Here is a 27220-nt window from a genome sequence, read left to right as displayed (position 1 = left end):
TTTCCCATAGTGAATACTAAATACATTTGATTTTGTTCGAATTCAAGGATAAAACGTCCTTTGATGCAGAAACATTTGATGCAGTTCGAAGGACCTTAAAGTCCTGACTCCGATATTGCATTCTTTTCCAAAATCGGTTATGGATTTCCCGAGATATAAGCTAAGGAACTAATCAAAAATAAAATGTTTGGGCAAAAAAAATTTTTCCACGTTGTTAACTTGGCCAATACCAATACTTTTTAGCCATGCAGGTGGAGACTCTTTTTCCCCATTTTTTGAGCCATCCCAATCCAGGATTGGATGCGAAATGGCCGAGATATTCACAAAAAACATTTTCAAAAATCGAAATCCACCTACTGGCCATTTCTGTTCGCCTAGTCCTTCGGGCCTGGTAGCGCCCAAAAATTGAAAAATTTTCAGCCACAAAAGCCTGTGACGTCACGGATTGAACCTCTACATGTGACGTCACACTGGGGGGTGTCTTGGCTAAAGGATCCACATATGTTCCACACTGGATCCACATTTCGATCCGTTACATTTGAATTCAAATTCAAAAATAGATCCCGCCCGCGCCTCCCCGGGATTTTTCAAACTCGAAAATAGTTGCCCGCCCCCGCGAAATTTAAATATCAACCGGTGACTTTAAAAGGTTAACCGGTTCAGCCAAGACACAACCCAGTCTAGCCAAGACACCACCAAGTGGTGACGTCACGGATCGCAGCCCATTCCGTGACGTCACTGACTTTTGTGGCTGAAAATTTGTCAATTTTGGGCCGCCACCAGGCTCGGAGTACTAGGCGAACAGAAATGGCCAGTAGGTGGATTCTATTTTCTGAAACAGTTTTTTGTGAATATCTCGGCCATTTCGCTTCCAATCCAGGATCGCAATAGGTCATAAAAAGCGCAAAAATAAGGCGCTTCGAGTGGCCAACACAATCTGGTCTTAGCCAAGTTAACACCGAGGGCTAGTTAAAATTGGCCCAAAACAAATATTTTTATAAGTTCCTGATTTTTTGATTATGTATATCTCGGCTATTTCCCAACCGATCTGCAAGCGGGGTACCATATTGAGATCAGATTTTTAATGTCCTTCGATCTCCACCATCAGCGAACCTTCTGCCAGTTTTCCTCATTCAAAGAATTGCTTAAAAGTCATTTTAAAAATGTTCGATATTTTGCAAGGGGCCCTCTATAGAATGGCGAGACACCGACATATCCTCGTTTTTGGATACTTTCTCTCCCTCCGATAGGCATAGCTCTGCCAAAAGACATGATTGTTCATTTAAATACTTTATTATAAAACTATGTGAAATTCAAATGGTTTCTTGGCTGTATTTTTTACAGAGAAATTATTCATATACCGATCAAGATTAAAAGTTATTCGTAAAATTCAAGAACTGTGTCAAATATCCATACTTTTGATTTTTATGCTTAATTACAATAAATAAAAATAACGACAATTAGAAATAAATCTTTCACGTTATATGCACTTGTGTAAGTAGGTAATATAAAAGTATATGTTAATATGCACTTATGATAGGGTTTTCCTTCATGTGTATGGGTACTTGTAAATAATTTTAGGTACATTGGATACGTCGTTAGGTATTGTATGTGGGCTAGGGTGTGTAGGATAGACATAGTACATAGAAACATCAGAATTAGAAGCCCCGAGTGATCGGGTATGAAAAGGAGACAAGGTCAGCATTGCTCGGAAGATTAATATACAATTATTTCGTTTATCTCTCAATATATCTATGTAGGCAATATACAATTTCTAAATTTTAACAACGTTCATTGAACTTTTTTTTTTTGATTTTTCTTTTCGTTTTTCTTTTATAATTCTCAACACTCAATAGATCCTTGTAGTTTGAAATTTGACTTTGACTTGGCTTAAAACGTTAGAGAGCTTGGCTTTTTAAACATATATATATATATAATATGTATGTAAATTGTCGGATTATTAAACATTTAGAATATCGTATATAAAACGTTAAAATCTGAGTCAAAAAGCAATGCAAAGACACTCAAAAATTTCGTACTTATATAGAAGCGATTAACACTAATCTGAAACGATTTGCATTTGACTTTGTTCTCAACATGAATATATATATATATATACGTTTCTTTATATAAGGTATATATGCATATGTGATCATACGAATTACGTCAGTAGTTAGTATCTATGTATTACTAATACAACAACAACAATCAATGTTGCAATAGCAACAAGAACAAGAACAACAACATCTCCATTTTCGCTTCCGATATCTTCGTGACGAAATGGATGCAATTAGACGCAGCTGAACTTGATGCCGTCGTCGCTGGAGTAACAGTTCTGGCAATGCAGCTTGTGGTTCCGCACCCGGACATCGGTTCCATTCAGGCCATCCCCCAGCTGGACATGGCAGACGCAGCACTTGAAGCAGTTGATATGGTAAAACAGCAGCAGTGACTCAATAATCATGGCAGCGCCTCGACCTGTTTCAAATAAATAATTTGAATTAGTAATCAAAATTCAATCGCAGAAAGCGAATCCACCTTTAATACCTTAAGGCGAATATTTTGGCTTAGTTATAGTAATCAAGTCTTTGTTAGTTATAAGTATAGAGATTAATATTCAGTATTTTGGCATTGTTAAGTCACACCCAAACAATATATTTGAGCGCTTTGTGCACTTGCCGACAATTGTCGTGGGTGCAGCCCAGATCTGGCCCAGACATGTAATCGCAAAGAAAATAGCAATTGATAAGTGAGATATTTTCACAAATTATGGTCTAGAGGGATTGTTAGTTCCATGATCACTAATTTTTGAACTCAATCGTGAGACTAGTGAGTCGGAGTGTGTGTGATTCTTATGATGCTCGCTTTGAAAACAGGCCTAGAAATGGTATCAACCTTAAATGATGTGAGTGGGAAATCGGGGCGAGGAGTTTAAAGAAGAATCACAACACTCACAACCAACGTAGTAGCAAAGTTTACCTAGTTCGTCTCCGCAATGGGAGCACTTCTTTTTGCCACTAACGCTGAGCACCTTCTCCTGGCTGCCGTTTCCGCTTCCATTGCTACTGATGTTGCCGTTGCTGGTTTTGGTCTTCTGCTGCTGTGGCTGTTGCTGCTGAGGTTGCTGGTAGATATTGCTGTTGCCATTGATCTGGCTGTAGTTGCCATTGCCATCGAAGCTGTAAAAAAAAATTAAAAGGATTATACATATCCTGGAAGAAGTTTTCATTAACATTTCTTACCGCTTGCGCTCCCCGATGCCTTTGCTCTGAACCCGCTCCGTCAGCGTTTGGATAATCGAGTCCGGCAGCGGCTTACTGTTTGATTTGGGGGCGGGCATGGATCGTCGGTTGAGCTGATCGATGCGCCGCTGCTCGGCCTCCTGGAGCAGCCAGTGATTGTTGTTGTACACGGTCCGGCCGTAGTCGGGCATAGACTTGCGCTTCTGCTGCTGGGCGGATAGCCAGGCTGGGTCGTTCGCCAGATTACTGTTGCTGTCGTAGCTCTTCCGTTGCTGTACCTGCACCCATCCATCCGTGTATTTTGGCTTTGGCGTGGCACTCAGGGCCAGCAGAGTGTTGCGCGACATGTTGCTCAAGTTCTGCGCCGACTGGTGGTGATATGCGGCCGCAGCTTGGGCTTGCACTGGATATCCTTGGCCGGAGACACGCGTCGCCATTGGCGCTCCGGCGATCTTCACCAAGGAGCCGCCATAAGGAGCCGCCGGCTGGCGTTGCCGCGAGCTCACCGCGTAGTCCGGCTCCATGCCATGGCCATTGTTAAGGTGCATCGCCCGGAGGGGCTTGGCCGGCGGCGTCGGCGGCAGCATCAGGCGGTTGGAGAACTCATTCAGGTCCGACATGGACTTGCGGTAGTCGGTGTCCATCTGGTGGTAAGCGTACAATGCCGCCTGCTGCTGCTGTGGCACATTAGCGTAGATCTGCTGGGGGTGCAGTGGTTGCTGGTGGATTTGGGGTGGCTGGAAGGCGCTAAGCATCCCATTGCCGATGCCCAGGCCATGGTGCAGGTCCTGCAGGGACCGTCGGTTGTTGGACATCAGCATCTTAGCCCCATGTTGCAGCTCTCGTCGCGCCAAGTTCTCTCGGAGTAGAAGATTCTCCCGCTGTCTCTTCAGTTCCTCTTTCTGGAGAATAAATGGAAGTTTAATATTAATATATAAATTTTTAAACAAAAAATGATTTAAGAATATTAAAATTCTAAAAATTACTCACCGAAAAGTGCAATAGTTCTCGCTCCACCCGCAAAACCTCGCCCTGCTCCCGGATTTTCTCCTCGATGGACAGCATCTTGGCGTTCGCCGTGGCGGTGGCTTCGCTCAGGGACTGAGTGGCCGCCGCAGCCGCCGTCGCCGATTCCGTCCAGGACTCGGCCGAGTTGCCCTTAACCGTCTGCAGTAGAGGTGTCTGGGCCGCCAGAAGGTTCTCGTTTTGGTAGATCACCTCTCCCAACTGGGAGGTCGCCGGCGGCGGAGGCAGCGGTGGCGGAGTGGCTTCCGACTGGGTGTCGTTCTCCTCAGACGAGTTGGTGTAGTGCTCGCTGCTTTGCCGAGAATGATTCTCCGAAACACCCGAGTCCCGGCTTTCGCCTAAAGGAATAGTAAGATATAAGGATTAGGATTAGTAGAATTATTTGAAAACTTCTTTACCCCAATGTAAGTCTTTTCTTTATAGTAAGGGATAGCTATTTTCTTTCTAGTTATCTAAATGTGGCTTTTAAAAAGTGTCATCATTGTTGGTTCAATTACCCAATGGGGAAGCGCCCCAGCCCGGTCTCTGACAACTCATGGGCCACGCACACTAAACGGATTATTTATACTTAACCTCGGGGGGCAGATGGGGGCCAACCTCTGGCCCAGTCGCCTGCACTGACCCTTCCTGTTCTTCCCCATCTCTTTTCCTATTTTGTGATTTGTTCAGTGTGTTTGTCTTTCGTTTTCACGCCTATTGGTTTCCCATATCGGTTTTCTTTCAGAAACCCCACCCATTACCACCCGCAGCCCCTCTATCGCTTTTTGTGGGTGGGTTACCCCACTATCATATTGATTCATCACTCACCTGTGTCGGAACTGTCGCACAGTCCAGCCTTGATGTACAGTTGCTTCTCCAGACGACGCTCTTCCTGCAGGAGCTGGGCCATGTCTGGAGGTGGCGCCACTGTGAGCTCCAGATAGCTCTCCATGTCGTCGAGATCGCCGTCGGTTTCGATGCCCAAGAAGCTGGAGCGCTTGTTGCGCAGCTCCTTCTTAATCCGCTTGGTGGAGTTCATCCGCTTGATGGGCGGCGATGGCTGGGCGGGATCTACCAGAGCCCCGCTCTGCAGTTGGCGGCGCGTGCCGTTCGAGATGGTTTCGTAGGTGTTGTCCGATGACCAGGTGTCGGTGTTGTGGCCGAGGCTGCTGCCCAGGCCGTCCAGTTCATCGTCATGTCCCTCGTCATGCGGCACTGGCGGTGGGCTTTCGGTGGGCGGCGGTGGTGGCTTCTCCTTGGGCGGCTCCATGGGCAGTGGTGGAGCTGCCACTCCGGATACTTGGCTTATTTCCAGACCCGTGTAAAAGATCTCAATGTTTTCGTAGACGGGAACGGGTCTCAGGTGCTTGGGGGCATCGTAATACGGCTCCGTGACCTTCGGGACTTGGTAATAGGGTTCCGAGTCCCCGGGTGCTGGTGGTGTTGTCGGATCCATGGCTGCTGCTACTGCCTCGCTTTGATTGCTGATGTTGCTGCTCTTTTGGTTGCCGTTGCCGTTGTTGATGTTGCTGTTGTTGGATTGATTAGGGCTTTGATTATTCTCATTATTGTGGCTGTTGTTGCTGGTTTGCTTATTTGGAATGCTTCTCCTGTGACTCCTACGCGTCGCTGGGGTCTGTGTCGGTGTCTGTGTCTGTGTTGCTATCTGTTCATTATCTACTTCGTGCATAGATATGGTCGAGCTGACATTCTCATAGATGGGCTCCCGTTCGCGATTCTCCTCCTCCTGGCGTTTTTGTTCGTCGGTTTTATTTGGTATTTCCCCGCCCTCGGTGTGTGCTGTCTTCCCCACATTATTGTTGCATGTTTCCTCCTTCTCCTTCTGTAGCTCCTGCTCCTTCTTCTCTTCCTTAACCTGCTCTTGTTCTTGTTCTTCTTCCTGCTCCGGCTCCTGATCCTGATCCTGTTCCTGCTTCTCCTTCGGCTGATCCACCTTACCCTCCAGTTGCTCCTGCTTCTGCTCCTTGTCCATTGGCTTGGTGGTGCCCTCGCGATCGATTGCTTCCAGCGCCAGTTCAAGAGCTTCGTTGATCTGTGGGGGCGTTATGAGGTGGGCGTGGCGTGGCATGGCGAGCGAGCGAGCGAGAAAGCATCAAAAGCGTGCATAACAAAGAGAGAGAGAGAGAAGAATGCGCACGGATCGCATGAATTTAAGTTAGTTTACACAGAGGCTAGCTTGCAAATTAAAAAAAGTGTCAACTAAAGATAACCAAATTAAATTAAATAACAGAAATCAATCAAAAAATTAATTCAAAAGGGAGTGGAAAGAGCCTCAATTTGAATTCGGAACATGCCAATCGATTTCTGAGGATTTTGCAAAACAAAAACAAACACTTTCCACTCGATGCAGCTGTAATGACCCACCAGATAACCAATTGCGGCTATCTGGGACACTTTGGGATTGAAATTGTCAGTCGAAAGTGCGCAAATAGTCAGATAAGAGCTAATCCCTAAATGGGGGGTATTTGGCAAACAGGGTTACAAACACATATTTTATATAAACTAGAGTCTATACCATTTCAAAGGTCTTGGTAGGAATGGTTTATTTAAAAAGATTTTCCATTATAACACTGTAACTACCTTTGTATCTACTTTATACCATATATTATAAACTGTTTTTTAAATGGAGACTGTCCGTAAACAAATAAACCTTTTTCAGGGATCCCCACTTCAAAAAATGTGATCACACGCATTTGATTATTTTCAAGATTTGCAAGCGGGTTTCCTTAGAAATGTTTATTAGCTTAATGGGGGAAGCACTTGAGTAAATAGTCTGAGTATAAAGCTGATACTGAACTGGCCGCTCTTACCACTGCTTTACGATCGAAAAGGTCTAAAGAACTGGAGCGCTGCAATCGATTTGGGTGATATCTATGGGACATACTACAGATATCCGTGGCCGCAGTCGCGAATTATTTGCTCGATTATATGACTATTATTATTACTATTTCAGAGTGCCATAAAGATAGCCTTTAACAGGCATAAAGGAAAGGTATGTAAAGGTGTATTGCCCGACCGAACCAAAACCGTTGAAGGCTTAGAGACGACTAAACGTTAGCGTTGCAACGGCGAATCGATCCGGGGGCGATTCGTTTAGATAAAGAACCGGAGAAAAGGTATATGGGGCGGCAAAAATGCGGAGGCAGCACTCCAGGGTCTCTATAGCAATAGTCGGGGGGTTGGATATATGTATACATGGTTGGTGCGGCCCCCGAAAGTAGGCACCTCCGGGCGAACTGAAACCCCACTAGGCTGACTTTTGGCATTTCGCGTATGTATGTAGGTGCTAAAATTGGTGGACAAAAAACGAAAAAACATGCAATGCAACTTAGAACGTAAATACAACTAGCCAACTAGGAAACAAACAAACAAAAAACAATACAAAAATGGAACGAACACAAGGGGCACAAACAGAAAGAGAAAGAGTTAGAGAGAAACCGCTTACCTCGGAAATTGTATACTTGCAACAACTTTTGCTGGCAGTAAGCATGTAAACTATGTAACTGCATTAATAGATAAATCATATTTTACATTATTTAGCCAACAAACGAGCGCAAGGCATGTAAGAGAGTTTAAAAGTGAATCAATCGATCAGATAGCATGATACATAAAGCCATATTTAAGATATTCATAGACGTAGCCTTAACCTCTGGCACGGGGATTGGTGGTGGGGGAATCCAGGGCTTAGCCGGGGACTTGGATAGGGAAAAGCAGTAGGGACTCTTTGTTTTGTGGGCATTTGGCGGCCTAAAATGCTTTTAAATGTGTTTTTTAAACCTATATTCAAAATATTTACAGCAAATCTACACAACTGGCGTAAAATGTCATGTACATCGCTACAAGAGCGACACCTAGCGTCACGCTCTGGCGAATATCGTAAAACCATGTGGAAGCCATGTGGAATGTGGTTTGTGCGATGACTTGGGTTTTAAATAAAACGTTCTTCAGTATTTTATGAATATTACAATATATTATATCTCATTTGTATTTATAATATTTGTTCCTCATTTGTATTATTTGGTATGCTTTTGAGGTTTTAATCTTCCATTTTTTTTTTTTGTGTATTAGCGCGTATTAGTTTTCGATATTGTTTCTTATTTGTGTGTTGTGTTTAAAATATATAACCATAAAACATATGTTTGACATTTCGTTTACATTAAATCAAATTTTGTTTTTATACATAAAATCGGGGTTTAGTATAGATACAATATTAAAATAAAGAAAAACTGTAGCTTACGTAGCTTGAGCCCATAACAAAATGTTCGAATATAAATCGAATAGAATCGAATAATATAATAATCCATAGAAAATAACAAAAACCAGAGTAAAATAAATAGTTTGTGTGAAAATAAATTCGTTTGAAATTTTGATTCGTTGATTTTGATTCAAAAATGTTCAAGTTCTGTTGAATTCGTTGTTCTTTCTTCCGAATGTATCACTTGGATAATCCTACTAGGTGAATATCAGAGAGCCCTTAGTCATGGGTATCAGGATATTAATATATATTCGGTTAGCTTTAGAGCTGTAAAGGCTTTCCTTAATGCAGAGAGATCACTTATCACTCCCTGATCTTGCAGATCTCAATATTCTCCTACAGATCCTATTTCTTTAACGAGGCGGCACCTGCTGCCTCCAGTTTCATAATCTCGTCATCCAGCAGATCGCTGATCTCCTGAGTTAGCGCCTGTTCCGTGGTATTCTCCTCGAGAATCTCATCGGTCGTTATAGTTTTCCGAATCTCAATATTTACGGGCGCCGGGGTTTTGGGCAGAGGTGGAGGCGCCACCCCGTCCTCCTCCTCGTTGGGCACGTAGAACTTGGAGTTGTCCACCCTGACGAACTCATCGGCATTGACAACGTCCACGCCGCTGCGGGTGCTGGTCAGCACCACCTTCTTCTCGAGCGTTTCGTTCAGCGTGGGGTGGGGCTGCGGCTCTTCGTGGTGGCCAAAGTTCCGGCGCAAAAAGTCGAATATGTTTTTGGTCTTCTTCTCCTTTACAGGCGGAGCGGGTGGGGCCGGACTCTCCGCCTGGGGCTTCGGTGAGCTCGGGGGCGAGATCTCCTTTACTTTGATCTCCGTTTCCACCAGGTGAGTGCGGGCTATCAGCGGCTGCTCCGCGGTAGTCGGAGCAGCAGTTGGTGCATAACCGGATCGACTGATCGAGTCCGTTCCAGAGGCCGAAATGCAACAGGGCTTGGGTATGGGAATCTTGGACTTGCGGCCCAGCTGGGGAGTCGAGGGCGCCTCCGGCAAGGAGGTCTTCATCATCTGGCTGCTAGCCAGTCGCTCCTCGGCTATTATTTTCTCACAGGTGTCCATCAGAGCCTTCGAGTGGGCTGCCCTGGCAGTGCCGATGGGCGAACTGGGCCTGGCGGACTGGATCACAGAGCTCTTGCCCCCAGCATCACAGCGCTTCACCTCCGTCTCGCTGACATCCTGGAAGCCCGTGGCCGGAACTGGCATCTTCTTCACGTCGATGATGTCGCAGATGGGCTCCTGGGCGGGAGCTAGGCAATCGAGCAAGCCCGCGCACAGGGCAATGTCCTCCTTACTGGGCACCTCTTCCAACTCCGGCTGCTCCTTGGGAAGCTCAATCTTCCCGTCGCACTTCTTCACCAGCTCCTCGCTCACGTTTTGGAAACCAGTGCTGCGCAGCGGCGACTTGGTTGCATCGATCTTATCACAGGGCACCTCCTCCACCGCCATCTTCTCCAGCCGCACACGATCTTCTGCAGCTAGCTGGAGGCCTTTGGGCGCTTCGCGCTCTAGGAATTGCTGGCACAGGGCCACCTCTACCGAGGGGGACGTGGGTCTGGACGAGACCATCTTGAAAAGGCTTGACTCGTTCGGGGAGCAGGCCTTCAAGGGCGCCAGCTCACAGGGTGACAATGAATGCAGGTACAGTGCGTCGTTGGGGGCCAGCGGATCTAGGGGTAGACCGGTTGGACGAGGATGATTGGCCTTAGTCACTGGTGGAGGGGAGTGCACAATGGCTTTAGTTTCCCCCATCACAGGGGCATAGTCCCCAGAACTGCGATCAATCTCATCCCTGGAGGGCAGTTCCAGAGGAGCTCTCCTTATGGGTTTCGGTGAAGCTGGTGGCGTAATCTGGGGAATGCGACTCCGGGGTAAGGCTCTGGGTGACATAATGGGCGAGGTTATCGGAGTGGGCACCACTGCATCAGTCTTGGCGAAGCAGTTGGACAAGGCCTTTACTGTATTTGGTTTGGGCAGCTCGTCGGGATTAACAATGGTCATGGGTGGAGCACACATGACTACCTCGGGTAGTGGGGCTACTTCTTCCTTAGGTGGTTGCTCAATCTTAACTGTTCTCTTTGGAGGAGCCGGTGGCGTCGGAGGCTTTTCCAACTGCCTCGAATTGAATATCTCCACTCGGCCATTGATGCTAAACTGTTGGGCGGACGGACTTGTGGGGGAGTTGGTAGAATTAATCTGAATCTTGGGGCTCGTGGCCAATCTAACTGCTTTGGGCGACATGGGCGGCTTGCCCAAGGGTCGTGGTATTTGGGTAGGCACAGGACTTGAAGCGGCAGCAGGTGCCGGAGGCTGTACAGGCTGGATGGGCTGTGGGATCTGTAAAGGTTGCACAGGCTGTGGAGGCTGTACAGGTTGCACAGACTGTACAGGCTGTTTGGTAAAATCAAAGACCTGCGAAAACTGCCCGGGAGAGGTTACAGTGGGTTCTGTGACCTCTTTCAGGTCATCGTCATTCTGGAAGGTTTCCTTGAACATTTTCAACAAATTTCGATGATGGACCATTTCATTGGAGGGCTTTCTACGCAAGTTACAAGTATTCTGTGTGGGGGAACTGGGATTCGGCGGAGTGGGTGTGGATGTGGGTGGGGGAGTGGGACCAGACTTGGACACCAACACCGCTGAAGCAGCTACTACAACATCACTAGGACTTAACTTAGCGGATTCGATAAAATTGTTAGTAGAACTTACACTAAATTCCATGTCCCGCAATGGAGGAGCAGCGGCCGACTGGTTGGGCGCTTGAATTGATGATGTAGTCGGAGTTGATGAAGAGGCAGATGGAGCCGATGCTGCCTGGACTGATGGATGTGCTGGTGAAGGTGGCAGCGGCGAGGGATTCAGGTCTGTGAGCTCGTCAAACTCGGCTTCAATCTGGTTAACCGCGTTGGCCGCCTCCTCCAGCTGGCGCTCCTCCAGGGCTAGGGCGGCAATCGCCGCATTCAGTTGCTGCTGCTGTTGCTGCAGCTCGTCGTTGGTGTCCTCCTGGATGCCGCTATCGTCGTTAGTGGCCACTACTGGCGGCTCCTCCACAATTAGGGCCGGCGGAGCCACCACAGTGGCCTGGAGCTGCTGCTTCTGCTGCTCCTTTTGCTGCTGTCGCATGCGCTCCTCCTCGCCCCTCATGATCTCCAGCTGGCGGGCATCGATCAGGGCCACCATCGGCTTCTTGTGCTCCTCTTTGGTAACGGACTGCTGCAGACTGTTGAGCCGCTGCTTGAGTGGCGGCACCGGCACATCCACACTCTTGCTGGAGTTGAAAGCATTCCGCTGCTGCTCCAAGCTCTGCATGCGATCGCGGATGCTAGTTATGTCGCCAGACAAGCGCTTCACCTCCGGCTTGGTGGCTCCGGAGGATGTTCCATTTCCGTTGGTGAGGCGGTCCCGGAGCACTACCTTGGGAGCGGTGGGTGGAGCTCCGTTGGACGGAGCTGCCTTGGCCTGCTCGAAAATCTCCTTGCGTTTCGAAATATCCACCTTCGGCACGTCCACCTTCTGCTTCTCAACGCCCTCCTGCGTGTCGCTGGGCGAGGTCACCTCGAAGCCACTGAGTCGATCCTCGATCTTGGATCCGCGTCGCGTGGGATAGGCGATGGGCTCTCCGTTGGCCTTCCCGTTGGTGTTGCCATTACCGTTGCTACTGGCCCTCTGGACCCGCTGCTTGTAGTCCTGGATGGCGCCCTCGTAGGTGTACTCGCAAGGATCTGGCGAACTGGCCGGCGCTGTGCTCGACGAGGTGTCGTATCCCGGCGAGGAGATGTACTCCCTGCCAGCTGCCTTGGATGTGCTGGCCTGGCCAATGGGCACTCCGTTGCCGTGGTTGCTGTTGCCTCCATTCCGGTTGATATGATTTTGTAGCTCGTCGATGTTCCGGGAAGCAGACCCGGCAGCTCCAGAACCAGCAGCTCCTATAGCCTTGTCCAGTTCGGCGGCATGGTCGCTCTGTAAAGGAAATTGGATTATTATAAGGAAATTATTAAGAAAGTCATAGATTTGATGGAATGACAATATTTTTTGAAGAGATATCATGAATAAATCCGGAACAAGGCAACTAAAATCTTCCAATTTAGTAACATGGTGTTCTTGTCTATTTTTTGTAATAATCTCGGGGACCTTTCGGGTTGGGTTCACCATAAATTTTCCACTTTTCCAGCTCGGAATTTTATGAGCAGGCGACAAGCGGGTCTAATTGCTCAATCCGCAGTTCAATCTTGCGCTCAATTTCAGTTTCAATCACAATCGGAATCCGAGTTTCTGTTGTCTCTCGGCTGTCGATTGTTCGTTGTTTATTATTTATTATTTATGATTATGATTTTATTAGTGTTGCTGCTTCTCAGCTGCGGCTGTGTGCGCATTTGATTAATAAACCATTTGTGTTTATTAGCCCGCGTCGCATCGCGTTGCTTGGCAGCCGACACTTTCCAACGAGCCTCCAATCCCAAACTGAAAGCTTCGGCTTCGCCGGCACATTGTTTATAAATTAGATTTAATTACTAATTTGTTGTAATTGTTTATAAACGCCGTCACAAGCAAAATGACACTTAATTATGGCAAATAAAAAACAGATGAAAAAGCTGCCAAGACGGAGCATAAAAGAGAAACAATACCGAATGGTCAGTCGACTAGAAATTGTGCTAATGATGCCATTGCCACTGCCACTACCATTGCCATTCTGATAATGCGTTACAATGACCCCCATTTTAAGGGAGTTTTACTCACCATAACGCTATTATTGTCGTAATCCTCGGATAGGCTGCTCTTGCCGCTGGCACTGCTGGTTCCTATGCCCAAATCGCTCAGATCGTTGGCCTCGTCCTCGTTGTAAACCGCCAAGGAGGCCAGCTTGGCACGTCCACGGGATCCTCCCCTTTCGGCCCTGCAAGGATACGATTTTAGCTAAGACTTATACTTCCCATATTTTATCATTTACAAGTTTGTCCAACACTTGCAACACCTGGAGGAATCTGAAACCTGGTACTTACCTCTCCTCCATCATTTCGGTGAATGTTTTCGATTTTCGTCGCATTCGATCATGCTCCTCCAGCTCGAGTTTCTTCGTCTCCACCACACGATCGATGATGTGTTCGACACGTTTTCGCCTTGACGATTTCCAATTGTCAAGGTTCTGTTTATTATTATTGTTTGGTATTTGGTATTTGTTATTTGTCATCGGTTTGCATTGTTGGTCGCCGTTTTGTTTTGGGGGCAAAAAAGGTAGCGAAAGTTAGTATAGAAAATAATAATAATAATAAATAAATAAAGAAAAGGGCAGACGTGTAAGTGTATTATTCGGTTTCGCATTGTCGAAATGTGGAAGAGCAAAAGTTTCTTTTGATGGCAATTAAAAAGTTTTGACTCTGCGACGGAGTTACTGAGCTACGGAACTACGTGACAAAGGTGAAATGCTTCCGAGGCGCGTGAACTTTGCTTATTTTAACGACTACCGTCTCCGCTTTCCGAGATACATATATAAAAAATATATATTATACCAGCAAACATATAGAGAATGTTGGTTTACATGAATCAGTTAAGAGTCCAGATTGAATGGCTATCTTTTAGAGAAATGTGATACAAAATATTTAATCTGTTCAGCTCTTATGGCAAATATTGGTTGTTAAGAGATAATGATTGACTGAAACTACTAATCATATCGGGGGTCTTGAGCTTCCTCGTCTTCTCAACAGTTATGAGAGCTTCCGGCTGGCTGCCACAATCACCTCTACGATGAGCAATTCTGAATGCAAATTTCGCTTAGTTTTTGGGTGATTAAAAGGGCTTTCGCATTAGAAGTCGAGACAAAGCAAAAGAAAGCCATTTACCACACTCGAGGGCAATTAAAACGGCGCTTTGGACTTCCTTTCCCATGTTAGCCAATCGAGTCAGTCACCCAGTTCCAATACGCCATACGCATTTTAATAGATTTTTGGCCAAGGTGGCCAATAGTTATGTCTGGGAACCTTTGAAACTTCCCTAGCCGGCTATCGATGGTCATGATGTTCAGGTGGGATTGCTAAATCGACCAAAGCCACTTCAAATGCAGCGACTGCATCGAAATGACTGATTAGGTAATTAGGCTGGGTACAGTCACGTCAAAGGCAGCATTTCGCCGGGGTTATGGCAGCCGCAGCCAATTTGCATGTAACACACAACTTTGGCCAAAGAAAATAGAAAAAAAACAACAACCCATACGGGCGGCAAAGAAAACAACTATCAACAAAATGTAATAGTTGAGATTATGCAATGCAATAACTTTTTTGTCCGCTAACCTGGACGACGTGCACTGGAAACTGGAGCGACCATAACGAGCTGTGTGCCATGTGCCATGCCCAAGTGGCTTTGCTTTGGTTATCCGCGGCGATAAGTTGCAAGCGGCCAAAAAAAATGGCCAAAAGAAAGGCCACTTTTGGGAAACGAAGTTTCAAATACACTAGAAGTTACAAGATATCTCGAAATTGTAGACTAACATAGGTAGAAGGCTTTCATATAATGTTCCAAAGTCTGCCTAGCCTGCTCCAAAATATATAACAAAATTATTAAATCTATAATTTGTAAAAACCTTTTCCATATTAATCTTATTTTTTAAAAGAAACCTAATGCAGAGTATAAGAAAAATCTAACGCCAAACATTAACAAATTTGTCACGACTTTGAAAGCGAATATCTCTCTTATCCAAGTGATATACGATATGGACTTACGTTCTGCCACTCCTCGGGCTCCTCCTTCTTCACCTCCTTCAACTTCTTGACCTCCTCGGCCTTCTTCAGCTGCTGCTGGGCGGTCTGGTACAGATTGCAGGGCTTGATCTGGACGAACTGCATCGGGTTCTTCGACGGAGGCGGCGGCGTGGGCCGCGTAACTCGAGCCTTGGCCACGTACGATGTGGGATCCGGCGAGGTTATGGACTGCAATTAACAATAAGTGCAATAAATGTAATAAAATTTCTAATTAGCATGAATTGCTTTCAATTGACAGAGGGGCGTAAGGAGGGAGTAAGGAGGCAATGATCGGGAGATCGGGAGTCAAATGCAAATGTCAGATGTCCATTGGGTGTGTAACCATTGTTGTCCACATGGACGGTATGTGTGGGCAGTTGCTGTTTATAGCCGTGCTCGTGCCTTAACTTCGTTTTCTGCTTTTAAATCCTATTAAGTTTTTTCTGCTTATTAAGCTGGCTGTTGGTGTTGCCTTGAACTGCCTTTAATTGCATAAAATATTCAGCGGCGACTTATATGGAAATTCTGATTGGCTAAATACTCCAGGCCGAGGAAAACCTTGAAATACTGTGAGAGTCCTTATGTGATTTATTATACACAATTTATTATTCTTCGGTCCAATGAGTCAGATTTTGTTTACGTCTGAGAATCCCAAGGAGTGGAGCTACAGTGTTCGGGGAATTTATTTTAAGCTTACATAATTGGGAAAGAAATGTTTTGATTGCCCGAGTTTTTACTTTTGTTATTCCCTTGGGGCTTTTTATGGTTCTTCAGAAGAATCGCTTTAAAACAGTACATGTATTTTTTTGTTATATTACTCTCAGCTTTCATCGAGCGTGCTTTTACTTTTAACGGCTTGCAATGCTCTAAGCGGCTTTTAGTCGTACTTCAAGTGCTTTGACCCACCCAACCACCCACGCACACACTCAGTTGGCCGATACTCTTGGTCTATAGCTCGGCATGGCAAGAGTCAAGCGATGCATGGCCATCCATCCATTCATCGCCCATCGACCGCAAAAACTTCCGTCAACAAAAGCATACTGGAGAACTGAAAGTGTAGCTTCTAGATTCTAGAAGAACAAAGGGTCTGTGACTTTGCTCATTAAGGGAAACAAACTGAAAACTACCTATGGTATTTATTTTAAGGGATAAGGTTTAGAAAAAAGGAATACTACTTACCGACTTCCTGCCACAACCATTTGGGTCATCGCCATTCGCGGACGTGGCCGATGTGGACATCAGGTCTTCGCCGCCCTCCAGCATAACGTCCTGTTCGGTGGCCTCCATTACTGAATATATCGACTACCTACCGGATAGCTCCGGGCTTTACGTTTGGTACTCTGGTTGGGTTTTCCGCTGCGGGGTTTTGTGTGTTTTGGACTGGAGATGGGTTGAGCTTAGCTCACATGGCAGTGGAGCGGAGTCACTCCTACGCGGGTATCTTGGCCTCTGGTCAGTCTCAGTGCCTCAACCTCAGCATGTCAGTGGTGCCAACTGCCGAATCCGAATCCGACTCAAGAGCACTGCGTCGCCACCCACGCACCACGCACATCGGAGGTGTCCGATTTCATTAGCTGCAAGAAATAAAGAGAAGAGATACACCTTTTTAAGTTTAAACGCATATTATTAATATCGTGTCAGAATGTCTGTTAGCCTCATCTATAAGCCATTAACCCCAGCCGCAGACGAGTGGGCAGGTGTCGGTTAGGCCGGTCGGTTAGTGGAACCGTTTCGAACGAAGATGAGATGATGAGCCAGTTACTGGCATTCTAGCCTCACATCCGTGAAGGATCTACAAAAACTCTCAGGCATTTCCTCAACTGCCAGACGACGACAGCTGAACAATGCTCGAAAAGTACAGCGTGTAGTTCAATTAACATTCATCAAAGTGCATCCATAAGATGCTTTATCTAATTGTGCAACTCTGTTTGTCTCTCTGGGTCTCTCAGCCCCACTGACTGACGGTCGACTGTCTGACTTTCTGAGTGGATGGATGTGGATGTGGATGCGGCACTTGCCTGGGACCCACACGCTGGTATGCGGGTCAATCTTATAAACTTCTGCCAGAGTCATCATCATCATTATCATTCTCATCATCATCCACTACATGGTGCATCCACCATCCACAGAGTCATCCGCATCGTTCGTCATCCATCTGTCGGCCTACGACTTTAAGTTTTGTATTTTTTCCCCTCGGTATTTTTTGATCGTTTTGCTACGCTTTTCATTCCCTCCTACTAATTAATAACTATTAAGTATTCTCGCTGCGATCCAAGGCTGCTGTTTCCCCCCCGTTCGTGTAATCGAGCTTGTTTATTAATTTTTTCATGAATGCATCGTGGCTGGCTTCCACTTTTCCATAGAAAGTGGGTTCAAAAGGTTGCGAGACAAGCGGGCGACTGCCAGGGGGAGTCCGACCTGTATCTATCATAATTAGGAGGCCGAAAATGACAGCTGATAAGTATTAGGTGGGCCCGTGGCTTCCTGTTTTAATGGAAACCAAACAAATCGAAGCTGGAACGGATCATTAGGGAAGAGTTCTATGGGCCAGATTAACTGGCAAGAATTCTTAAAGAATTTCGCCATCAATATTCATTATGGTCAGAGCCCTCCATTTGCCTGAATGACTTCATAATGGTGTTGAATTCTAATCTCTCCCGAGTCTCATCATATGCCAAAGTTTTCAGCACTCGGATTTTTCAAGTGGAGAAGACAGCCACTCGAGATGCAGGCCAGAGATTCGAGATCCGCGATCCGAGGCACGAGGCTAATCAACATGGACTCTGTGTTGTTAAGCATTCGTCGCCGATGTTGCTGCTTGCTAATTTGCATATAAAATGCATCAGACAACAGCATTGCAGGCATTACATCTAATAGCTAGTTGGCTTCAGGTAAAAGACAACAACAATTAAAGGAAAACTTTGAAATTATAATAGTTATCAACGGTCTGAGTCAGAGGTCTGAACCTACTGCAGTTACTACACCGAGAGATATCAAAGTTTTTGTTGAGAACTCTATTTAAGAGGCATTCTACTTATTAAAGTCTTTTAAATGATACTTTTAAGATAGAAAATATGATAAACCGAAGGCCATTTGAATGACTTTTTCTCCAAGTGCAGTCACTGGAGGGAGGTTGTCTAACGACAACAACTTACCGGCGACAACGGCTTACCATAATGGGCAAGCGCAGTCGGCCAACGACGTTAGCAGAAAATTGCAATAATTTAAATTTAACAGAAAGCCAGAGCCTGACTTTACCCTTTACATAAGCGACCCGCCAACTTTCCCAAACTGACGGCTTGCTCACTCCGTGCCCATGCTTAGCAATAATTATTGGACGAACCAAATGATAATTAGATATAAATGGCTAGAAACGGCATCACAGTATATCTCATTGGCGCCAAGCTCTAAGACCAGTCGGGATCAAGAACTTAAGCCAAGGCGGTAACATAAGAGCCAGCCCCCTCCCCGCTGGTCGGCTTTCGGTTACAAATTGTATCAAGATGGTTTCGTATGGGTCGAGGCGCTGAATTAATTGATAAAATGACGACTATGATGGCGATGCCAAGATCGGAAAGAGAGTGCGAGAGGTGTCTTCTGCTCGAGGAGGGAATTCTCGAGCAACAGCCGGCGCGTAAATGCCAGCCAATTGTCTTGGCTCTTGACTGTTGTCTCTGAGTCTGTTTTAGCTAATTAGCAGCCGCAGTTAGAGCCGATTCAAGGCGGCAACTGCCAACTTCAAAGAGAAACCCCGAAGTCAGCGATCCGTACAGAGTCTTGTGCGCCAAACAAGGGAAAGGCTTTGAGGAGTCTTGTGGAGGAAGTCCATCATTCGGTTCAGAGTCAGAACAGTTTAATCCATAAACTGTATTTGCTCATCAAACAAGAGGATATAATTTCTTTGACAAAGTAAGCTTAAGGCTTAGTCACTTCAAAAACAAATATATAATGTTTTATAGTTTGTAAATGCTTATAAACTTTTATGTAAACTTTGAAAAATAGAAACAGAGAATGTTTTTTAGAACAAAAGATCATCAAGTCATGAAACTTATATAGCTTCAATATACTTCAAAAATACTTTTTAAATTCGCAAAGCTCTTTTTGCTTATGTGAGTTTTGAAGACAATCTTCATGATCTCCATGAATCGCCATAATCCCAGGCACTCCATCATAACTGGAAGCTTCTTCGCGCATTGTTTACAATCATCTAATGCGAAAACAAACATAGCTCTCTGGCTTATAGAAAGACGATCGTTGTCTTAGGAAACGATGATGACGACGGAGAAATAATAACTGAACCACTCTGTAAAAGCAAAATGCCTAATTAAATATTTATCGGGGATTTGATCTAAAGAGGGGCAAATGCAGGCCAGATCCTAGCCAGAGTATTAACTTATCGGGCAAGTGGAATCTAGATTATGGCGCTCTACATAGGGCCTAGTCAGTACCAGAACAATGGGCTGGTCTGTGTTTCTCATTTTCGTTTTCCTTCAGAGAAACTACTTGGCAAGTCCGGAGGGAAAACTAATAACAACAGTAGGTAGTTGCCGCTTAGATAAGAGGAGGGTACACTAATGATCTGCCGAGCATTAAAATGGAGGTAGCGACACTTTCGGGCAGCCGCGATTCGGTAACAAAACCAAAAGTGGAACAACTCGAAGCTGGCCAAGAGCTGTCCAAGAGCTGGCCAGGTGAAAAGTGGCATTGTAATAAATGTTTAACGTGACTTTAAATTAAAATTGTAGTTCAGCGGCACGCAGATGGACGCTGTCGTTGAAAAGTGTGAAAAAGAAAAAAATCACAAAGTGGGTGGGGTTGCTGGGAAAATTACCACACTGAGAGGTATTAAGAGCAACTATCTGATTGAGAATTTTGGTGTGAAAATGGTAAAAAGACAGGTATTCTCTCAAGATAGTTCTTAATAGTTTCTTATTTATGAAAATTACATTATTTTTCCGAGTGCACTGGGCGTTGGGGACGAGATGGTGTCAAGCTCCGTTAGCTGCCGGCCACTGACACTAATGACATTCAAATTGTTGCGCCAAAAGAAGCCATAAAAATAAAGCAAGAAAACCCCGAAGAAAACAAATCAAAGCGCGACACCGAGAAAGTGCGACCACGTCTCCAAGTTCCAGTCTCAATCTCCAGCCCGAATCCGCATCCGAATCCGAGTCTGGGTTTGAGGCGTGCAATTGAAAGTGTCGCCGTTTGTTTTGTGGTCGCTGATGTGCAGCCATCATTCACTCAAGTCCGCCACCATCCCCAGCCACTACCATCTACCATGTGGCGGGGACGAGTCCCAAGCCCCAAGCCCCACCAAGCACGCCCATCCGCCCCCTTGGATCGTGTCGTGGGTTGTGGGTTGGCTCATAAATCGAAACAACGTCGGTCATGGCATGACCGCTTCAATGAGTGCCTGGCTGGCATTTTCTTCGTGTTACATGTATCCGTAAGATACATCAGGCACACTGCCTGATTGGGTGACATGCCATTCCGAAGCGCATACATTCCCGGCCATTATATCTATCGGTTTCACTTGCTCAGAGTTGCACAACGAAAGAAAGGTGGCCCAAAATTTATTATATCACAAATCTTAAGATCTCTTAAGGAGATCTTCTGTGTACATAAAGCTAACATTTGCATCAAACTGGGGCTTCTTGTCAAAAAAACACTGGCCACTCATCAAGTAATCTCCAGTGGGAAAGGGCAACCGCAGCAATTCCGACCTCAAATAAAAGTTCTTGACCACCAGGGGGCCCTGTAACATATAGTTAGTCAGTTACTAAATCAGCATAATCAACAAATTAACTCAAATACCACAAACGGACAGGTGTGATTTATGTTTGAAAATTCCTGAAACAGATCGAAGATTATTTTTGCGAAGGCACTATAAGGCTTGCGCAAATATCGGCAGACGTCGATGGTTCCTTGTAGTATCCATGGCTTATAGCCATTGGCCTTTTTGAAGACCATTACTTTACAGGTTACATCCTTGGCCGGGTGAAGAGCCGTTGCATTTATGTTAAGCACAACCCTCTCGCGGCTAACTGCCTTCAACCGACAATGATGAATTACAATCCACGACTGGTTGTGACTCTTGCAAACGACGTTAGTGAATTTAAAAACAATTGCTTCCTGAAAGATGTCATAAGTAAAGGATACTCCACTTATGCTCAATAGCCTTACATTTTGGGGAAGCAGTATTATAAAAAGAGCTCCCAAAATTCCAATGAAAACGCGAAACCACATTATATTGTTTCACTTGGGGGATAAGTACACATCTGAGCTTTGTGAATGCATATGTTATTAAATAAATGACATTTCCATCAAAAATCGATCAATTTTCCATTAGAAGTAATTATGAAAAAGTTTGTTAAAATTACGTTAGATTGAATATTAAACTATAAATAAGCTTATGCATTTAAAAAATTATATTTAAGCTTTTCTGTTTATTTAAAGTCAAAACCAACTTAAAATACGAAATAATGAACTGCAACTGTTGGCAATTTGTGGCATATTTTTAGCTCAACATTGAAATCAAAAATCAGCAAGTAAATGAAAAAGTGAATAGCAATTCTATGGATGCCGTGACCAAATGATTGAAATGTAGAAAATGCAAATGGAAAATCTATTTTTACCCTTTGTTGCAGCCACGACTCAATTTCTAACTTGGCCCACTCGATTTTTGTTGTTTTCTTGCATTAATTGAAATATTTTTAAAGCGTGGCCGTCAGAAAAAAAAAATACAAAAAATAAAAGGCAGAAAATGGAAAGTAAAGTGTGAAGTGAAGTCTTGACTGGGTTTTCAGTTTTGGCTGTGATTTGGTCTTGGTCTTTGTTGTCTATCGTTGTTGCCTTTCCAATCACAGTGGCACTACCAGCAATCTCGGCATGTTAGTGGTATATCATTGTACATAGTCCGGGCAATTATCACGGTGCCGCGATCTGAGCGGCGATCTAACAACATACCATATACCCATATACCCAGCGCGAACTGTTCGACAATTCGACACGCAAAATTTTCAGTTCATTAACATTTCAATATCGATAAGACCCAAATGCACTTTCGCTCCACAAAGATATAATCAGCGGCAATTGAAAATGTACAGTATCAGTATCTACAGTATCTGTGTATCTGCATCTGTATGGGAACCTGTGAGTTACTGCGCGGTTTGTGTTAATAATAGTTATTGACTTATCATGGCACATTCTTCTTGCATTGAGTTGCAATTTGTAACTGTTTGCTTGTGACATGCATGGCTCTATCTCCATTTGCAGCCACAACTTGCTACAATGCCGGAGGGGGGCCTGGAAAAATCAGCAAAATTTGCTAAATCAGCAGGAAAATTGCGAAAAATCAAGCGAATGAAAGGAAAACCAATGCCGAGTCAAGTAAGCAAAGCAAACAATTGCATTCTAAGGCCCAAGCTCTAGCTCTGGCTCTGGCTATGGCTCTATCCGCCAATTTGATTTCAATTTTGGCGTATTTGTATCTGTATCGCTTAGATACACGTTGCATGTTAGGCCAACTGCTGTTTGCTGCCTGGAATTGCCAGCAAATTGTTTTGCCATCTGTGTTGTACGAGTATTTTGATTTTGCTTACTTTAACATTTTGTTTTTTCTGTTGTTTGAAGCAGTATCTTGTTTCAAGCCCCTGCCGAACGGAAACTGATCTCTGAACTCCGCTTCATTAGCTCTCGAACGCCCCCGGACACACTCGAAACTCCACTCGAACTCCCAGTGTCGGACACTCGAATTTCTTCATTAATATTACCAACTATAGGTGGTTTATTTAATCAATCCCTCGACCTGGCACACGCTCACTTATTTCCCTCCCGGCTGACCCATTTCGCGTGCCAGCCAACAACCTCAACAGCACACCACGGCCGACGAAAAATTATTTTATTTGCATTAAAAATGAGTTACATGTTAAAAATTTAAATTCGTACACACCCACCAAAAGTCAAAACCCAAAACCATGGGACACGCCCCACAGGCCAGCCCCAAAAACTTACAGAAAAAAAATCGAATTGAATGAGAAAAGGGTTGCCAAAGAACATTCTGTGGCAAAAAATTAAAATTGCATACATGGATAAAGTTGGGCTTAATAAATCGAGTTTGTTTCAAGGCGTGACAGAATGTTTAATTTGTTATGATGGAGTAGAAGTCTTGTATCTCTAAAGAAGACCAGACATTGACCTTAATATTTAGAGAACTTGAAGGGATTTACTTAAATTTCTTGTAAAAAACATAAACTTTTATTGCCAACTCCAAGACTACTTTATAGTATAGTTTTTTTTTTTACAGTGTACCAGAATGTAAACAGAAATCAAGGCGGCATGCGTAGGCCCATTTTCCATTGTTGTTAAGGTTTCGGGGCTAATGTCGTCGTTTGTATGATGTGTGGCGGGTACAAGTGAGTTCGGTAGCCGCAGCAGCTGCCAGTGGAAGCACTTCATCCGGGACTGAGACTAAACCCAATGTGGCAGCAACCAGAGCTGACTGACTGGTGCTAGTCCACCATTACCACCCCCCTGCGGGTTGCAGGTGGCTGAGCTGCACATGTGCAGCACACATGCAACATAAACTAAACTAAACTTTATGTTCATGCGCATCGCTGGCCGCACAGCACAGCACACAGTCCCCCAGATTTCCATTGTTTGGGTCCGTGGTTTTACCTCCAAATGGACTGTGGAGCCTATTGAATGGGTTAATTGTTGCCAGCCATTCTCCTGAACTTGTTTAGTTCGTGTTCTAATGTGAGGATGGGTGCGATTGGGACTACTATATGGCTAGAACATTTTCATCACAACGAATACAAATCCTTTTTATTTTTAAACCAATTACTATTATTTACTTGACAATTATAGCTTTATAATAAAAATAATAATAAATATATTATATTATAATATAATATAATATAATTATTAATACAAAAGCAAAAGACCAAAGTTCAATCATATATGATGAGATTATTATTATGATATATTAAAATAAATATTTTAAATCCTCAATTTGCAGTAATTGATGTACTGTCATTATCCAACGTCTAACTTAAATTTTTAAATACCAGCATGAATTATTTAAGCATCTGTTCAAGCGAAAAAATGTCAAAACACACCATAAACCATAAAAAAACCATTCATATCTGTGTTGCTTGGCACAATGGGAACGTGTACGAAAAGTTTGGTTCTCCTTCTGGCATTATATTTTGTAGCCGATCAATACAAAATCGTAAGTTAGCCCACAATATTCTTTTAATTCGAATTAAATATAAAAAAAGTGTATTTCGGTACAAGAATGCATCCAAATTTAAGTTTACCAATTTAGTGTGCGACTTACTGGACCCATCTTGGTTGGAGATTTACCAATGTCGGCTAAAGGCCATTCGAAGGGACAAGACCACACTCAATTTTAACGGAACCCTCCTGAAAACTGTAAACAAAATTAAAATTCACGTGCAAATATTAAAAAAAGCTAATGGCTGGAAGCCTTGGCTGTATAATATGACCTTGGATGGTTGCAGATTCATGCGAAATCCCTATGTACCAGTGGCTGCCATCGTCTACAACTTGTTTAAGGACAATTCTAATTTCAATCATTCCTGTCCCTATTCGGTAAGTTATTAAAAATAAGCTATAAAGCTTAAAATCGATCGTTTTACTCTATTTGCAGGGCCCTGTTTATATACTAAATCTCCACGTAACTGCAAAGGATATCCCAGTTCCCCTTCCCTCTGGGGATTACTTACTTTTGATTAAATGGTACTTTGCTAGTAGCCGAAATTTGACAACAAGTTTGGGCATTTCCTCAGGAATTTACTTTAATTTTAAAGAGGACTGACCATTTTTACATTCTTGATTGATGTTCTATATAGAAAAAGTAACTTTAATAGTTTCCGCACAGAATAAATGTAAATTCTGTAAGATTTCTGTAATAAAATGTATTCACATTACTAATTCAATTACCAATTACAATTATATAATTATCAAAAGGACTATATTTCCACAGACGACTTCAGCAAAGTTAGAAGTTAGACTTTGCGAAGGCGAAGCACTTCATCCGGGACTGAGACTAAACCCAATGTGGCAGCAACCAGAGCTGACTGACTGGTGCTAGTCCGCCATTACCACCCCCCTGCGGGTTGCAGGTGGCTGAGCTGCACATGTGCAGCACACATGCAACATAAACTAAACTAAACCTTATGTTCATGCGCATCGCTGGCCGCACAGCACAGCACACAGTCCCCCAGATTTTAATTGTTCGGGTCCGTGGTGAGGATGGGTGCGAGTGGGACTACTATATGGCTAGAACATTTTCAACCCAACGAGTACAACAAATGAAACTCTTGTTTATTTTTAAACCAATTATTATGATTTACTTGACAATTATTGCTTTATAATAAAAATAATAATAAATAAATAATATTATAATATATTATAATATATTATAATATTATATATTATAATTATTAATATAAAAGCAAAATACCAAAGTTCAATCATATATGATGAAATTATTATTATGATATATTTAAATAAATATTTTAAATTCTCTATTTGCAGTCATTGATGTACTGTCATTATTCAATGTCTACCTTTAAATTTTAAATACTAGCATGAATTATTTAACTATCTGTTCAAGCGAAAAAATTTCAAAATACCATTATGTAAAAATAAACCATTTATCTGTGTTGCTTGGCACAATGGCAACGTGTTCGAAAAGTTTGGTTCTCCTTCTGGCATTATATTTTGTAGCCGATCGATACAAAATCGTAAGTTAGCACACAATATTCTTTTAATTCTTTTAATTCGGGGCGAGAGGGCCCCCGAGCGCCAAGAGTAAAGGGCGGCAAAATTGGTGCAATTGTTTAGCAAAAAAAAAAAAAACAAAAAAAAAAAAAAAATTATTGAAAAAGTAATTTAATAGTTTTCGCACAAAATAAATTATGAATAAATTATGATTCTAATTAAAATATAATTCTGAAAGATTTCTGTAATAAAATATATTCACATAAATTCAATTACTTTTTATCCACTTCTTATTTAAAAGGACTATATTTTTACAAACGACTTCAGCAAATTTAGGAGTTAGACTTTACGAAGCTTTTGAATTACGATATATTAAAATATATCTAACAATATAATCTTATATATATATAAAAGAACATCGTGTTTTATGTTACACCACTTATAAATCAAGAACGGAAGAACAGATTTGAGTGAAAATTGGTAGGGAGGTAACTTAGAGCCAGGAGAAGGACATAGGATACTTTTTGTCCCGTTCGACAGCGTTCCTCCCTGGCCCATACTTTTTTATTTAGGCAGACAGCTAAGAAGAAAATGTCAAATGTCAAAATGTCAGTTACAAACGAAGTCAAATTCATAGTCAGGCTCTCAAATTTAACAACGAACCAAAAAGATTGTGTTGCGCTGAAATCAATATTAAAACTATTTCTATTAAATAAATAATTAACAAGTGGATTGAAGTGAAGTGAAGTTTATTTAATAATGCCGCGACCAAGACGGTCGAATCTTTCCCGACAAAGCCGTAATGCAAGAAGAATACAAAATATTGCATTTGAAAGGACTGAAGAAGAACGAGAAATATGCCACAGCGAAACGAACCGATATGCCGTTTGAATTTAAAAGACTTCAATTTCCGATACGTCTTGCATTTGCCATGACAATCAACAAATCACAAGGCCAATCCTTAAAAGTTTGTGGTTTAAATCTAGAACATTCATGTTTTTCCCATGGTCAATTATACGTGGCATGTTCACGGGTCGGAAGACCATCTGCGTTGTTTGTTTTTGCGCCTGATAATAAAACAAAAAATGTCGTGTATCACAAGGTGCTTAAGTGAAGAGCAACCTATGTACTAAAATACAGAAATAATAATGAATGATTAAGGAGGAGAAACAAAGAATATTGTATACCCACAAGTATTACAGAATTTAATT

At 43.5% G+C, this 27220-nt stretch overlaps 3 protein-coding genes across 13 annotated transcripts in view; 1 reads left to right on the top strand and 2 right to left on the bottom strand.

The window, feature by feature from the left end:
• Positions 1-1277: 1277 nt before the first annotated feature.
• LOC6501675 (uncharacterized protein CG43427) overlaps positions 1278-27220 on the bottom strand; it is a 74759-nt gene continuing 48816 nt past the window's right edge. For 6 of the 11 annotated variants that reach the window (XM_044718377.1, XM_032456294.2, XM_014911670.3 and 3 more), the window contains exons 6-15: positions 16437-16831; positions 15240-15446; positions 13527-13669; positions 13264-13420; positions 11236-12486; positions 5076-6300; positions 4233-4606; positions 3243-4144; positions 2980-3179; positions 1278-2478 (exon numbers count right to left, since the gene is read on the bottom strand). In XM_044718377.1, coding sequence (XP_044574312.1) covers positions 2291-2478; positions 2980-3179; positions 3243-4144; positions 4233-4606; positions 5076-6300; positions 11236-12486; positions 13264-13420; positions 13527-13669; positions 15240-15446; positions 16437-16544 — 4755 coding nt within the window. In that variant the 5' untranslated portion in view covers positions 16545-16831 and the 3' untranslated portion in view covers positions 1278-2290. Of the gene's footprint in view, positions 2479-2547; positions 2708-2955; positions 3180-3242; positions 4145-4232; positions 4607-5075; positions 6301-7078; positions 7598-7713; positions 7772-11235; positions 12487-13263; positions 13421-13526; positions 13670-15239; positions 15447-16436; positions 16832-27220 lie in introns of those variants that run through there. The other 5 variants (XR_004311532.2, XR_004311533.2, XM_032456298.2 and 2 more) reach the window with 5 other exon arrangements.
• On the bottom strand, positions 20851-21230 carry LOC6501674. The gene is made up of 2 exons (XM_001955692.1): positions 21075-21230; positions 20851-21015 (listed from the first exon to the last, which is right to left on the bottom strand). The coding sequence occupies exons 1-2, from the start codon at positions 21228-21230 to the stop codon at positions 20851-20853; spliced, it is 321 nt and encodes a 106-aa protein (XP_001955728.1).
• On the top strand, positions 24424-25101 carry LOC123256998. Its single transcript, XM_044714120.1, has 3 exons — positions 24424-24492; positions 24558-24875; positions 24934-25101. Exons 1-3 carry the CDS (start codon positions 24424-24426, stop codon positions 25099-25101), a joined length of 555 nt encoding a protein of 184 aa, XP_044570055.1.

The sequence above is a fragment of the Drosophila ananassae genome, chromosome 2L, assembly GCF_017639315.1.
Source record: "Drosophila ananassae strain 14024-0371.13 chromosome 2L, ASM1763931v2, whole genome shotgun sequence".
In the NCBI taxonomy this organism is placed as follows: domain Eukaryota; kingdom Metazoa; phylum Arthropoda; class Insecta; order Diptera; family Drosophilidae; genus Drosophila; species Drosophila ananassae.
Note: the sequence above shows the minus strand (reverse complement) of the source record. Positions and strands in the feature narration are given on the sequence as shown.

What these genes read in the sequence shown, in the direction of transcription:
- LOC6501674 (XM_001955692.1), bottom strand. Translation starts at nt 21,230, where the DNA reads ATGGTCTTCAAAAAGGCCAATGGCTATAAGCCATGGATACTACAAGGA. An exon ending in ATCACACCTGTCCGTTTGTG is followed by an intron (nt 21,016 to 21,074) that starts GTATTTGAGTTA and finishes TATATGTTACAG; the next exon opens with GGCCCCCTGGTGGTCAAGAA.
- LOC123256998 (XM_044714120.1), top strand. Translation starts at nt 24,424, where the DNA reads ATGGGAACGTGTACGAAAAGTTTGGTTCTCCTTCTGGCATTATATTTT. An exon ending in TAGCCGATCAATACAAAATC is followed by an intron (nt 24,493 to 24,557) that starts GTAAGTTAGCCC and finishes TTTCGGTACAAG; the next exon opens with AATGCATCCAAATTTAAGTT. An exon ending in ATCATTCCTGTCCCTATTCG is followed by an intron (nt 24,876 to 24,933) that starts GTAAGTTATTAA and finishes CTCTATTTGCAG; the next exon opens with GGCCCTGTTTATATACTAAA.